Source organism: Pseudonaja textilis, chromosome 2 (genome assembly GCF_049901715.1).
Source record: "Pseudonaja textilis isolate UNSWEBS1 chromosome 2, rPseTex1.2, whole genome shotgun sequence".
In the NCBI taxonomy this organism is placed as follows: domain Eukaryota; kingdom Metazoa; phylum Chordata; class Lepidosauria; order Squamata; family Elapidae; genus Pseudonaja; species Pseudonaja textilis.
In genome coordinates, this window is record NC_141991.1 from 122,066,369 (window position 1) to 122,080,686 (window position 14,318).

The following is a 14,318-nucleotide window of genomic DNA, read 5'->3' on the forward strand; positions in this document are numbered from 1 at the left end:
GCGTGCGTGCCTAGTCTTGGGTGATGGTGGATTGGATGAGGTAGGGTTGTGGTTGAAGGTTAAAGCTGAGTTGCGGGTTGTGTGACTTACTTTTGATACAGTCAGCATGGTAGTCAATGTACAGGTCCTTCTCTCCATTGTCTAGACGTTTTTTGAGTTCAGTGCAGAGTACACAGGAGCGGGCACGTTGCTGTATGGTTAGGTCAGGGCGACAACAGAGGTTCTTATGGTTGGTGTTGGTTTTGGCAAGTGAATTTATAGTGTAAATGAATTTACGTTTGCTTGATTCATTTTCACAAATGACCCTGCAGAAGCATGGGGCCACAGAGCCGTCTCTGTTTTTGAGCTCTCGGCCAATGCAGGAAATGTCAAGTATTTCATCAGAGGAGATGGTTGATGCTTGATAATCACTGATGATGTTTCGGACAGTTGTGATGTCATCATTATCATTGATGTCCTCTAGACCAAATAAGATGGCGTTTGGACGTTTCCATTCACGCTCAACAGCTTCTCTGATGAGGATTGGGATATCAATATTTGTCCAGCTTATGTTTTTTTGTGGATTGGGTTGTGGATTGGGTTGTGGTTGTTGGGTAGAGATGTAGTTTGTAGCTATTGGATGTTCAGGTTTTTGCATTGTGTCTTTTTTTTCAAGGTTGGATAATCTTTCTTTTAAGGCGTCCAGAGATGCTACTATGGTGTCAAGGGATGTTATTCGTGTTTCAGTGGTACCAACTCTTTCTAACAGATCCAGTTTGGGTCTGCATGATTTGCAGAGATATGGAAACTCATTGGATGATTCTAGGTATTGAATCATTTGCTCGGGTAATCCCAAGCAGTCATGGTGAGAGTATTTGTTACATAGAGAACATTTGATGGAGTTTTCATTATCCTTTAGAGTTTTGTAGCATTTAAGGCATGTGCAGGAGTCTTGTGATTCATTGGTGGGGATTACTTTCTCTTTAGGTTGTGGTTTGGCATTGGATTTTTTTTCTTGGCATGGTAGGTTTTTTAAGGTGGTACGTTGATTAAATTAATTAATGGAACAATTTTGGGTAATCAATATCACACCAATCAATCAATTGCAGTAATCTCTCTAGTCAAATAATTTTCCTAAGCAACAATCAGCCTAAACAATTAATTACACTAATCACTAATCAATTAATTACACTAAACATTAATCACACTGTTCAATTAAATTCACTAAATCACTGATTTTACTAATCAATTAAATTACACGAATCTTGATCCTTTAAACTAATCAGTAATCACACTATTTGCACTAAACACTCTAATCACACTAATCAATTAAAACAATAAATCAATTAAACCATTAATAAAATATTTAATAGAAATTGATTATCTAATCATTGATATAGGTGATGAGGTAGAAAAGTTGTAAGTTTTGAGGTAATCAATTAATGAGTGTTTGATTAAAGTAATGAGGTAGTACTGAGAGTCTGCAAGGAAAGGGTTAATTGTTTTACTAGCAACTGTGATTTACTGGGTGGGAGGAATTTATTGCTCTGATTGCTGCTGCTATTACTTTGTAAACAATAGGCTGTAACAAGATGTTCAAAGCATGCTGGATTTTTGAAAGAGAGCAAAACTCGCTGAATTAAAACACTTTAACTACAATCAATATGTCTCTGAATAAGATTGTTTTCCAATAGTTTCCTAAAGTTCTTCAAGTTGAGTAGTAGTAAAAATACAGTCCAGAAATTTGGGTTAACCAATCCAATCTGTCCTTTACTTTAAAAGTTACTTCTAGTTGCAATATCTTTTTTTTAAAAAAACTAAATCTGACAGTCACTCCAGATCGTTAATCGCAGCTATTTTCCTCCTTTGAGTCCCACTTTCCAAGGAAAATTCCACTGCAGAAATTGGAGTGATTCTTACCAAGACTAAGCACACTGTTACAAGAACTTTCCTTTATTTTTCACTTCTTTGTCAGCTGCCTTCCTGGCTTCGATTTAGCCATGCTGGCAGTTCTCTTTTTAGTTCGGATGGAGGGGTTTTCTTCGGGTCAGTCGAGGAGACACTCTTCTCCTCGCGACCACCAAAGCATTCCTCTGCCTTTACCACCCGTCCAGGGTGACTTTCAGCTCCTAAGAGCCTCAGGGCTTTCTCCTCCCTCCTTGTTTCTCCCTGCCAGCTGTCCGATGTGGCTCCGGGGAAACTGTGTGGGGGATATTAATGGAAATATGTTGTCTGGTGTGGAAGATACTTCTATCAGCTGTGTGAGGGATTTAAATGAAGGTACGCTGTTTGCACTCCGCTGGCTCCAAGTGATCCAGTTCAAAAGCTCCACCAGTGTGGTTAATAGGGCTCGATGGAAAGAGCTTCACTTCTCCGGGGAAGGAGAGGAGGGCTCCAGATCAGTTAGCAGGAGCTCCGCCAGCATTATTAGGGCTCCACGGCTTCAGAATCTAGCGTTTGGGGGCTTGTTTTTTGGGCTCTGGTTTACTCACGGTTACTGGTGCAGGCGGCAGCTTTAAAAGTGATTTCTGGTGCAGGTGGTGGTTTTATAGGGAGATAGTGCTCCAGGAGCGAGAGCCTCACCTTCCTAGTTGGGCGCCGCCATTACCGAGCGTAATGATGATAAACAGAGGGAAGGGAATGTTTGTTGTCAGCCCCACTAGATAAATTAGAGTAGACTAAGAAACCATCACCCCAGGAAGGCTTAAATGATTGTTATTGATAGTAGCTATAATAACAGGGTCTGGCAAATCTGGCTGTGCTGTACCTCCTCCCCTTTCTTACGCTCCAATGGATTAGGGACGTATCTGTGAAAGCCGCTTCTAAACATTACCTTGTTGCTTTGGACTTAAAAAATGCTTCCACTTTTTTTTTGCCTTTTTTTACTCATGCCCCCCTTTTGACCTTGTTTTTCTTCTGTGGCTCCCTTTCCAGATCGCATGACCAGTAACTGGTGCATTTTCTGATATCAAGAAGACAATATTTAATAATACAGTCATAGTTTTTCTGCGTCCCCCTTGGCACATGCTGAGACTGCATTGTATGTTTTTCACCAGTGGCCCTCCTGAAATATTCTAAGACCCCTAAGAGGGCCCTAAATCCCTGTTGAGAACCTCTGTCTTAGGCAATGGTTGCTCCACGTTATTATCAAGATAATTTTCCTCATTTTCTATCTAGGTAGAGCCAAGGCAGATCATAAAGATGTAGCATTTCTCAATCATTTAATTAACTGGAAAGGCAACTGACCTGAGCAGGTTTTGTCACAATTCCCAAGTTACTGCCATGATAGATGTAGACTTTCCCATCACCATCCAGTGGTGCTCCAACTGCAAAATCTGGAAAGAAGGAAATTGGGGCAGAGAGAAGTAAGAACCGCACCTCGTAGCAATTGTAATTATATTGCTAGCTTGCACTGGAACTTGTAAGACAGATATTGTCTCTCTTCTATTTTCCCTTCTCATACATGTGTACTTCTCTAATGGTTCTCTTTCTATCCCAAGAGTCACTCAATACTCTCCTACACACAGGCTTTGAAATTTTGTCCCCCCGATCCTCAGAGGCTTGCTTCCAAGCACGCATATTTTAGATAGATAGATAAATAGATAGATAAATTTATTGTCATTGTACTCAGAAACCTGAGAACAACGAAATAAGGTGCTCTTTCACAACATACAACTGAACAACACCAAAAGACATATACAAATAACGATGTAAAACAAATTAAAACAAATAACAGTTAAAAACTGTACAACCAGGATATATATATGTTAAGACCACCAGATTTATAACTCTGCATTTAACCTGATCACAGCACTTGGGTAAAAGCTATGTTTAAATCTACTTGTCCTGGCTTTCAGCACTCTATATTGTCTTCCTGATGGTAGGATCTCAAACAACGAGTGGCCTGGATGCGGAGGGTCTCTCAAGATCTTTTGTATCTTCCTTCTACATCCCACGTTATACAAATCCTCCAATGAGGGGAGAGAACATCCGCTGATCTTTTGTGCCCTTTTTATCACTCTTTGGAGTGCCCTTTTCTCCGCCTCTGTACAACTCCTAAACCACACACAGAGGCAATAAGATAAAATGTTCTCTATAGAGCTTCGATAAAAGGCAACCAACAGACTCTCTGGCAGTTGTTGTGATCTTAAAAGTCTTAAAAAATACAGTTGTTGATGAGCCTTTTTTTCTAGGGCTAAAGTATTTGCCCCCCATGTTAGATCTTGTTTCAGGGTGATAACTAAAAACTTACATTCTGTCACCTGTTCTTATCATATTTTGCTTGGCCCCCCAGAATTCCCCCCAACCTTAACTCAAATTCACAGGTAGCCCATGTGGAACCAACCGAAGGGTTCATGCCCATCAGAAGTTCAAGAATCTCACCTTGAAAGCCATCTTGATTGAGATCCCCAATGGCACCCACTGTGATGCCAAACAGGGAGTCAGAGGTGCCATTGAGGCGAATGGGGAGGATGTTTTCCCAGCGCCCTGCCTGGTTGATGTAAACATAGACGGCAGATTCGTTCCTTTCTATCAAAGAAGTTTGGTGCTCCAACCACCAAGTCCATCCATCTAAAAGAAACAATATGTAAGTGTAGCTCACTTCTTGCTCTCTTCCTCCGATGGCTTTTCAAAAGCCCTGGTCCAACAGTGTCCCACTGTGTACTCTTGTGTATTTGGGTTAGACAAGGCAATGGACCATCCATTGTGCGACCAGAGTAGAACATCAAACAGAGCATGGAGCAAAAAGCCTTTTCTCTTCCTCCCACATTACTTACCCGTCATGATTGAGATCTACTACAGCCAGAGAGTAGCCAAAGGACGAAGCCAGTTTCTCCCCTGAGAGGATAACCTTAGGCACTAAGCGGTTAAAGTTGTCTTGATGCAGGATCACCACGGATCCAATATGATTTGCTCGGGGTGCCCCCGTTACAAAGCTCAGCTCATTCTTCTTGGTTATCCCTACTCCAGAGTCTATAGAAAAACCTGGAAATGGAGGAAGGAGTACTTTGTCATTTGAGAAAGAGGTGTTACCGGGCATTAACACCATATTTCCAGAATTTTCATTCCAAAACTTATAAGACAAGCTATCAGTTCATGAGCTCTCAATATTGGTACCAATACCAGTTCTAGACTTAATATGTCAATGCACAAACATGCACACACCGTCATGCTCACGGGCATACACCACTCATAAACATCACAAGGCCTACTTTCAACTGGTTGACATTCTTGTTCCTGAATTGTTCGGAGAAGGAAAGCCACCAAAATCATACCTGAGGTCTTTGAATCATCTTCTTTTTTTAAACAAACCAATCTTTAGATTTGGTTTTAGAACCTAAGCTTCGGTGTTGCACAAAATGGCAATTTAAAGTGACTCTACACAGTGGAACTCGCTAGAGAATGGAAGATGCCTCTTCTGCTTTACAACTATTTTCCTTTATCCTTTGTGGCACATGGCTCTTCCCGGTGGCTGAATTAAACTGTTATCCGCCAGCAGAAAAATATATCAGTGCCAACAGTGCTACTCCCCTATTACACCACAGTAATAAGATTGGTGAAGGGTACCGTTCTTCCTCTTTGGGAGCTACATTAAGGAAAAGGGTCACTTCATTTCCCTAGTTTTGTCTCCCTTCCCACTAAGCATGCCAGAATATATAAAGACTTCTTTGGGAAGAGGAGGGAAATCAATACTTTAAAACTAGAACAGCAGGAAACACAACATCTTAAGGACCAAGAAGGAAAGAAGAAGAGGTTGCTTTTACTGATGCTACAGAGGCCAAGGAAGAGGAGAATTTAGAGAGGGAAACCTCTTTTAAAACAAAAAACATTCCATTCTGAAAACGGCAGGCAAACTTTATAGGCTCTGCAGTCTGATTAGAGTCTCTCTTGGCCGTTTTTTGTTGTCGTTTCCCGCTCCCAAGGGACTGAGAGCGTTTTTGGCTTGAATAACAGCTCTTGATCAGGAATGCAAGGGCTCCTTGAAATACATGCCCTGGTAATCTCCCAGAAGACCGAGTTTTCTATTCTAGAAACGGAGAGAAATTTGTCTTTTCAGCTCATTCCCAGGAAAGAGCCTGCGGTTCATCTGGAAATGGAATACAGTAGCATGATCTTGTGGCAACTTAAAAGTCCAGGAATTTTGTTGTAGCATAAAATGTGGGGCCTATGGTCTACTTTATCGGAAGATGATCCCAACAACAGAATATTATGTAATATTTCCCCGTGATTGAGAGAGTGGGATGAGGGAGAAATGGTCATACTAAATTGGTGACTTTATTCAAAATATAGCAAAACATGTTACCGATAGAAGAGAATATTTGTAGTCTTTGGTGCTCTCTAAGCTTGATTGTTTGCTTACAGATGTTTCACTACCCAGCAAGGTAACAACCTCAGTGCTAGAAGAGAGCTGGGTTTGTCTCCTATCACTGATGATGTTACTTGGTCATTTTCTCATTTGCATCTCTCTGTAGTGGATACGGAGCAAAAGGGAGACAGAAAATGGGTCCTTTTCTTTGCTTTGGCAGTTCCAACCTAAATCAGACCACCATAGACTTCAGTTTCAAAAAATATTTAAAATGCCTTTAGTTGCAAAGCAGGTGGAATGCTGATCAAAATTAGCAAATTCCAATTTTACTAGATCAGTAGTTGCTGTTCATATCAGTTTCTGCTAGATCAGCAGGTAGACTGTCCCAAAATCTTAGCTCCATTTGCTCCTAAACTATCACAGAACCAATTTGCCCAAGCAAACTTTTCTTCCTGCCCTAGTCCCTTGGAATAGGAATGATAGAGACCAAGGTTTTTATTTTATTTTATTTTTTAACCTGCCTTTGTTTTTATAAATAACTCAAAGCAGAGAACATACCTAATGCTTCTTCATCCTATTTTCCCCAGAACAACCCCTCTGTGAGGTGAGTTGGGCTGAGAGAAAATGATTGGTCCAAATTAACCCATCTGTCTTTCATGCCTAAGGTGAGACTGGAACTTACAGTCTTCTAATTTTTAGCTTGGGGCGCCTTAACTACTAGACCAAGCTGCCTCTCATTCTAGTCATTCTCCCCATCCAGCCACCAGAGTTTTCTTTATGATTCAAAACCTATCACTCTCTATCCAACCTACCTTACAGGGTTATTATTAATGGGGAAATAGGGGAGGGGACCACTATGAATGCCCATTTGAGTTCCTGAAAGAAAGGCAGGAGGAAAATCAAATAAATAAACACCTCAACTTAAACACTGATCACTAGCTGTTCTGTTGTAAATTAATGTTTTTCTCTCTTAAGCAGACAAGACATCTTAATGAGGCACTTGGCCACCTATTTTGTTTGGTTCCAAATAAAAATTCATCTTTCTTATTTATTCACATTTTGCCATACCACTTCACAGCACTCAGGTTAGTTTCCAACAATGAAATCACAAATTAAACGGCATTAAAGTATCCGTGCTAAGGCCGCCTTAAATACTGTTATCAAAAATGTAGAAATTTATATATCAACTTGGACAAGGCCACTCAAGTCTCAGGGCTGCCAAGGGAAACAAGGAGGCATTTTATATAAAGCATATAAAAATACACTCCAAAAATACAGCAAGAACGTATGTAGGTCTTTAGCCGTTTTCTAAATAAAATAAAAAAACAGATTCAGCCCCCTTGGATATTTTTCCCAAAGGATTGGTTCTGGTATAGAGTATGACCCACATGCTCCAATGATAAATAGCATTAGCACATTAAAAATTGGGACCAGTATTCAATCGATACCGAGCTCTCAGAACCAGAGTCACCTGCACCCATTTCCAAGCTCCCCTGCTGCCCATCAGTGCTCTGCATCAACAAATAAGGACTGTCACATAGATAACATTACAGTCATCCAACTTGGGAGCAGCAGGTGCACTGCTAAAATCAGATTAGCTCCATCTGGAAACAGCCAGAGATGATTTACAGATAAACCTGTGTCCTGGTGCTTCTAGTCACTGGCATCGCATGCATCTCCAGCATCAATATGAAGCCAAAGAGCATCCTGAATATCTGTATATAGACCTGTAGGAGGAATACCATCCAAACCACCACTAGAGTCACAGCCAGTTCTGGGTTCAAGAACTAATCATCCAGAATTGCCAACCTTCTTTACATCAGTCGAGAGGAACCCAGCTTGACAGGGAGGAGGGATCAAGCACGGATTTAGCCTGGAGTCTCTGTGCAACCGTAAAAGGGTTAGGATTGACCTCCCCACACCCCAAGTTCCTTGGAGTCTTATCGAATTGTTCCCAAGGGAGAGCTACCAGTCTGGAGAGGTTCCTCTAATATACGGTAAGTAAAAAGGTAAAGGTAAAGACATCTCCATTTTACTCCATTAGTCCTTGTAACTACAGGGGGCAGTGCTAATCTGTTTCAGGGTCATTGAGCCAATGCTATCTGAAGACATTTCTGCAGTCATGTGGCCTACATGACATCACAGAGCGCTGTTACCTTCCCTCCGAAGTGGTACCTATTTACCTACTTGCATTTGCATGCTTTCAAACTACTAAATTAGCAGGCGCTAAAGCTAGGACAATAGCTCATCCCATCGCGTGATGCTCAGGTCTCAAACCTGGGCTGCTGGCTTTCCAGCTGACAAGCCCAGCATCTTAAGCGCTGAGCCACTGCAGTTATAGGCATTATTGGTAGAATATAATAAAGTAGTTAGACTGAACTCTGCACTTGTGGTTCTGGTTGTTCATGCCTGACACATCACGTCCCGAAATAGCCCCACCTGGCAGTTCAACTGGAGTCAGGACCAACTGATTAGCAGACCACAATCCTGCAAAGACTTCTTACTAAGTCAAGATGCAGTCTCAACAGTCCCACTGGTATGGCAGCTACACCAGACAGATGAGATGTTTTCACTCTGATCTGTCTGGGAGTTAATGGTAATGTTAGGAGGGCGGAACCACTGTGCCCATGTTCCATCTGCCTACATAGATTTTGTCCATCCTTTCAGAGCTTGCTGCCATGATTCTCCATCTTGGTGACTCTCGGGTATGTCGGCTGAAAGATGGGGTCCATAGCATCTGAAAATTATCAGGCTGGAAAGACTGCATCTTCCAGATGATTGCATCCAGGAAAGTCCATAGGGTGAACAGGAGGTGTCAAAAAAAGTCAAGATGGTAGCCACAACTATGAGAATTAATCTCTGGCCTTTTTTACATGCAATACATATATGGCACATGTAAAAAAAGGGGTGGGTCTTCATCTAGTCTTGATTTTTTTTTTACTCCTCCATGAATGCTCCTGATTACCTTCTCCCCCCCACCCTACAGATACACACACCTGGTCACATTCCTACCTCTCACAGCTCTCACACACATTTACACACACAATGTCAAATGCACTGACGTAGTTCAAACTAAAGCACATGACTGCGACATACAATGGAAGCATGCAGATGGTGATTACGTATCATAACGTATTTTGAGCCCAGAAGTTTATGCTCCTTAAACTCCAGATAATATCCAATATAGCCTTTGGAAGCAGATCAAAATAATGTGGCATTTCTCTACCAACTCTTTTCCAACATTAAAAAAAACCACAACCTTCCATTTTTGTAACTGCGATATTCTTGAGCCCCTATTAGTGGTGACAATCCCTATCGAAACAGGCTGCACTGGGAAAGCTGATCAGTCATTATTAAGCTATTTACTGAACTGCTTTTCCCAGATCCACTCTCCTTAGCCATAGGCTCCCTGTTATAGCAGCCTGTTTAAAAAAAAAAAAAAAAACCACGATAAAGATTCCTGTTCTTTTACAGTTAGAGCTGCAGTGGGAGCTGGGACTGACACCCTCTGCTGGTTGAAAGTAGCAGGACTTGAGAGTTCGATTGCCATGTATTTGCGGGAGGCAGAGAAGGTGGAAACGACAAAACACAACAGAAGGGGAGAACAACAGGCACTAGCTAAAAATAATAGTGGGGAGGAAGAGGCAGAAATCACGGAGACGGGCACACCAACACCTTACAAACCTAAGTAGCTATTCTGGGCTACGTCTCCAACAGTCCCGGGGACCCGTTCGCTGGTATCTGGCGTTTTATAGACCAACTGATCAGGGTCTGAGCTATCAATGTTTGTCACAAACAATATCCCTGCAAGGCCAATGGAAGGAGAGAGAGAGAGAGGAGAGAGAGAGATGGTTAGCGGTATGAGAAAGTTCAGCGCCCAGGCAGAGAAACACCACAGAGCATCGGGCAGGAGACTTCCAGGGCTTGGGTTGTGCTCACACACTGTCATCTGGTTGGCCCCCAGTTATGACCCAGGGCACATTATCGTTGCTGATCAAACAATTCTGCTTCCCAGGGATGGGACTGCCCAGGTCCAAAGAACGAGATAGCATGCTTGTTACAAGTGAAATTTATTCTTCCAATCAAAACTGAGTTTGGGATGATGTTTATTGGCCAGTCTTTAGTTCTCCCCCCAGGTGAATTTTTTGCTTCCCGTCCCCCCCCCACCTCCCAAACACCCTGCCCTGTTATGGCCTGTCTGATTGCTCTGTAGTGTTTGGCCTGCTGGGCACAACCCCGTACCGAGGTAGCTGTGAGCTGGCAAGGGGATGAGCGAGGGATCCTGGTCCTTTTCTCCCCCGGCTTCATACGGCCCATCGTCGTAGTGACTGAAATCCAAGACACTCAGCTCTACCCGTATGGTCCCTGCCAAACCAAACACTGGTTAATGATGGGCAGAGTGAGGGAGACATTGGAGAAAATGGCCAGTCTTGCAGGATAGTAGGAAAGCAAGAGTGTTGTTCTGATTTGTCCTTCTGTAGCGGGTGATGGAAGAGGCAACCGCTTGTCACAAATTTACAGTGAGGATCTGGGCAGAGGTTTAAAAGGAGCCCTCTAGAATAATGCTGGGGGCAAAGAGCCGAAGACACAATGAGCATTTCCTAGGAGCTTAGATTTGCTTGTCACAAGCCCATTGGTTCCATGAAAGATCCTGGGATTTAGCTTGTCTTTGCAGCAGCTGTGCTGTGCTGTGCTGTGCTGTGGTGATTGGGCCCATGATCTGCTCTTTCTGGCACAGCAGAATACTCCTGCCTATACTGGTCATGTTGGGAAGGTCTGATCCTTCAGAGGCCATGCATTAGACTTGAAAACCCTCCACACAATCCCTGCAGGAGATACACCCATCCAGTGCCATTCAGTATAGAAAATACAGAAACTGCCCCCCCTCCTCCATGGGCTTCCTATAAGTCACTTAGGAGGACATATTCCCAGATTTGGGTACCAATTGATGAGGGCATGAATGGTACCCACAGCCATCCTATTTGTTTGGGGGGGGCGGGGAAATATCTGCAGCTTCTAATGGGGGGGTACAGTATGATTGAGCTGCCTGCCAAGATGTGGGTCGGGACTACCTGACTTAATAATATTCTTTGTTGAAAGCAAAGGCTTACCCTTCCAGTTGTATGTGCCAGGTGCCCCAAAGAGGATGTAATGCCTATCTGCAGTGAAGCCCGTGGCTATTCCCTGCTGGCAGTAACCAAAGCGTTCGTGCCCCTGTTCACGCCCTTGACAGAATTTCCACTCGCCACCATCCAGTTCATCGGCCACTTGCAGCCCCTCACTGAGTACGTAACAGCGGCCAATCACGTGCCTCGTCTCCAGGGACTCGTTCACACGGTTGCGTGCTTCATATAAGTGAGCGCAGGTCTGGGATTCATGGGAGGAGAAAAGAGACAGGGCAGAGAGGGTTAGAAAGTATGTGAGGCCTCTAGACTCTGAAACAAACACCAGTTGTAGAAGGCCTATAGTCTTATCAAAGGTATAACACAGGAGAGCTCATGGACTTCCCTGGAATGTACCTTGAGTGGGGTTTATGCCATAAGCCTCTTTTGTAGTGTCTAAGCAATAGGGAAGAGCTGTTAACATGGTTCTACTTTTAACCATCCTTTCTGAGGTAACATTATCTAGAGCAGGGGTGTCAAACTCATGGCATCAGGCAGCATCATGTGACATATCGGGACTTTTCCCCCCTTCTCTAAACCGGGCAAGGGCGTGGCCACAGCATGACACATCTGGCCCATGGGCTGGGAGTTTGACAGCCCTGATCTAGAGGTAGGGAAGCTCCAAGCAAGGCATGATAATTATCAAATAATAGCCAAAATGTGAATTACAGATTTAAATATATATATGAAAACATGCACAAAACAGATAACAGGGACAATTCCGAGACAAGATTTAAACATTTTGACAAGTTAACAAGGGCTAAAACTCATTCTGAGATTGCTTCAGTGATGAAAAAGCTAATGCTATTTTAATTGATGGATGGATAGAAACACAAATTGAAAGCACTAGTAAATTGCATTTTCTTTTCCTATAATTGCTCAGGAGGCCCAAAGTATAACGTACACCTTAGCCCACACATCCTGACTAGAGTGGTATGTACTGTATATTCAGACCCACTTCATGGACATCATGAAGAAATACCTGTGAAATACCTGTGACAAATTTGTCACTTTGTGAATGGATTTAAACATGACTAAAAATGATATGAATTCTTTCCTGGAAGGTACCACGCTATGAATGGCAAGTATGCCATAAGCCAAAGTCTTCCTAGGAATGTGATAAGTTAGAACTATACTTGAAAAATGTGCTCATGGTTCCTGGAATCAACAGATGGAGCTGAAAGCTGAAGTCTACAAGTCAGGTCCTGTTTACCAGTGAAGCCCAGAAGATGCAGTTCCTACCACAAAGAACCCACCCCAATCTTTTATGTAGAAAATCATAATCCAAACAGGGGTTGGGGAAAATATCTTTGGTCTTCACTATGTTTTATGGATTGTTCTGAGCCACCTAGAGTCATTAGATGATAAATGCATAAATCTAAGAAATAATATGCATAAATGCATAAATCTAAGCATAAACAATAGTCCATGAAACTCCTCAGATGATGCCCTGATACACTGTATGAATTGTCCCTAACTAATATTATTAAATCAATGCAAAAGGAGAGTCTACCCCACAGACCTGTCAGCAGCTTTCTATATGAAGTGAGGATTTAATTGATTTATTTAATTTCAATACCTACCCAACTTAACCAAGAATTATTGACATAAGGATTTTTTATTATTCATCTGAGCTGATATTTTTACAGGCAATGGCAATGTGAGTAGCTATTTCAAGTGATCATTTCTTTTTAACCAAGCTTGACTTGTCTATACCTTCATGGATGTGGCTTTTTTCCTGACAACCTAGAAATGTTTTGCAACTGTCGTCTTCTTGTATTTTTAAAAACTTCTTAGTCTAGCCTATATCCCTGGTATTTCAAATATTAACACAGACCAACCCTGCTCCATTTTTTAAAAAATCAGCCAGATACTTATATTCTAGCTTTCCCAGCATAATGTCCATGTAGTGTGTTGAAATCTTAAGTCCAGAAAGTTAGCCTTAAGAATTCTGGGAAAATATCTGGACAGTGTTAGGATGGGAAAGGATTTTCTTAACGTGTATTTTGATTTTAAAGTCTTTCTAGGAAGACAACATATTAACATATTAGACTGCTTGAGTTGTACGATGTTTCCAAAGTAAATAGGTTTCTTTAACCTCCCTGTTGCATTCTAGTTTCAGCCATGCAGAGAGAACAAGGACATAGCGTTGGGATATGTTTATATAATTTTATTCCACAACAGTGTGAAAAGGTGATTGCAGTATAAAGGAGCTTCCTTTCATCCAGAATACTAAGCACAATTTCACTTGCGTGAACACAGGAAAAGCTTTCTCTCTAATTTTATCTTCCCCAACTTCATTCTTCAACCATCACAATCCATTTGAAATCTGTCTGTTCGGATTTCTCAATTCCCCACCGATCCACATGACGTAGCTGGAACAGCTCTCTAAGTCTCTTTAGCTGAGCATGCTGCCTCCTCATAAACTCAGATTTATATAACTTAGCCACACCAGGCTGGACCCTGTTAGGTTACTTGGCCAGAACCAAAGAGGTTAAACAGAATGACCACCCACCCATCCAGTCATGGCCACTGACCACAATCTTTCCTCCGGGGCCTTGGCTGTTGACAGTAACACCCAGCCATTGGTTCTCCTTGCTCTCCTTCTTCAGGTCAACTGCAAAGTGGGAAAGAAATGGAGAGATATTAAGGAGGGAAAATTATTTGACCCTGTGTTACTGGGGCACAGAGGACTTGATCTTTGCTTTATATGATACAACAAATTGCAACAAATACAAGAGTGGCTAAGGCACAGACAAATAGTCATGTTAAAAAATTTTTTTTAATCTGTGGGTTGTCAAAAAAAAATATGATAGTTTAAATTGCCAAAATAGCCAAGGAGGGAAGTTCCCAGTGACCAGAAATGGCTA

General features: G+C 42.1%; 1 protein-coding gene across 1 annotated transcript in view; it reads right to left on the reverse strand.

The window, feature by feature from the left end:
- Positions 1-14,318, reverse strand: part of LOC113443188 (integrin alpha-7) — a 76,242-nt gene that overhangs the window by 24,286 nt on the left and 37,638 nt on the right. Inside the window, 7 exon segments of the mRNA XM_087923181.1 lie at positions 3,226-3,314; positions 4,363-4,496; positions 4,498-4,551; positions 4,758-4,965; positions 10,529-10,651; positions 11,398-11,653; positions 13,986-14,065. Of these exon segments, the coding sequence (XP_087779307.1) occupies positions 3,226-3,314; positions 4,363-4,496; positions 4,498-4,551; positions 4,758-4,965; positions 10,529-10,651; positions 11,398-11,653; positions 13,986-14,065 (944 nt within the window).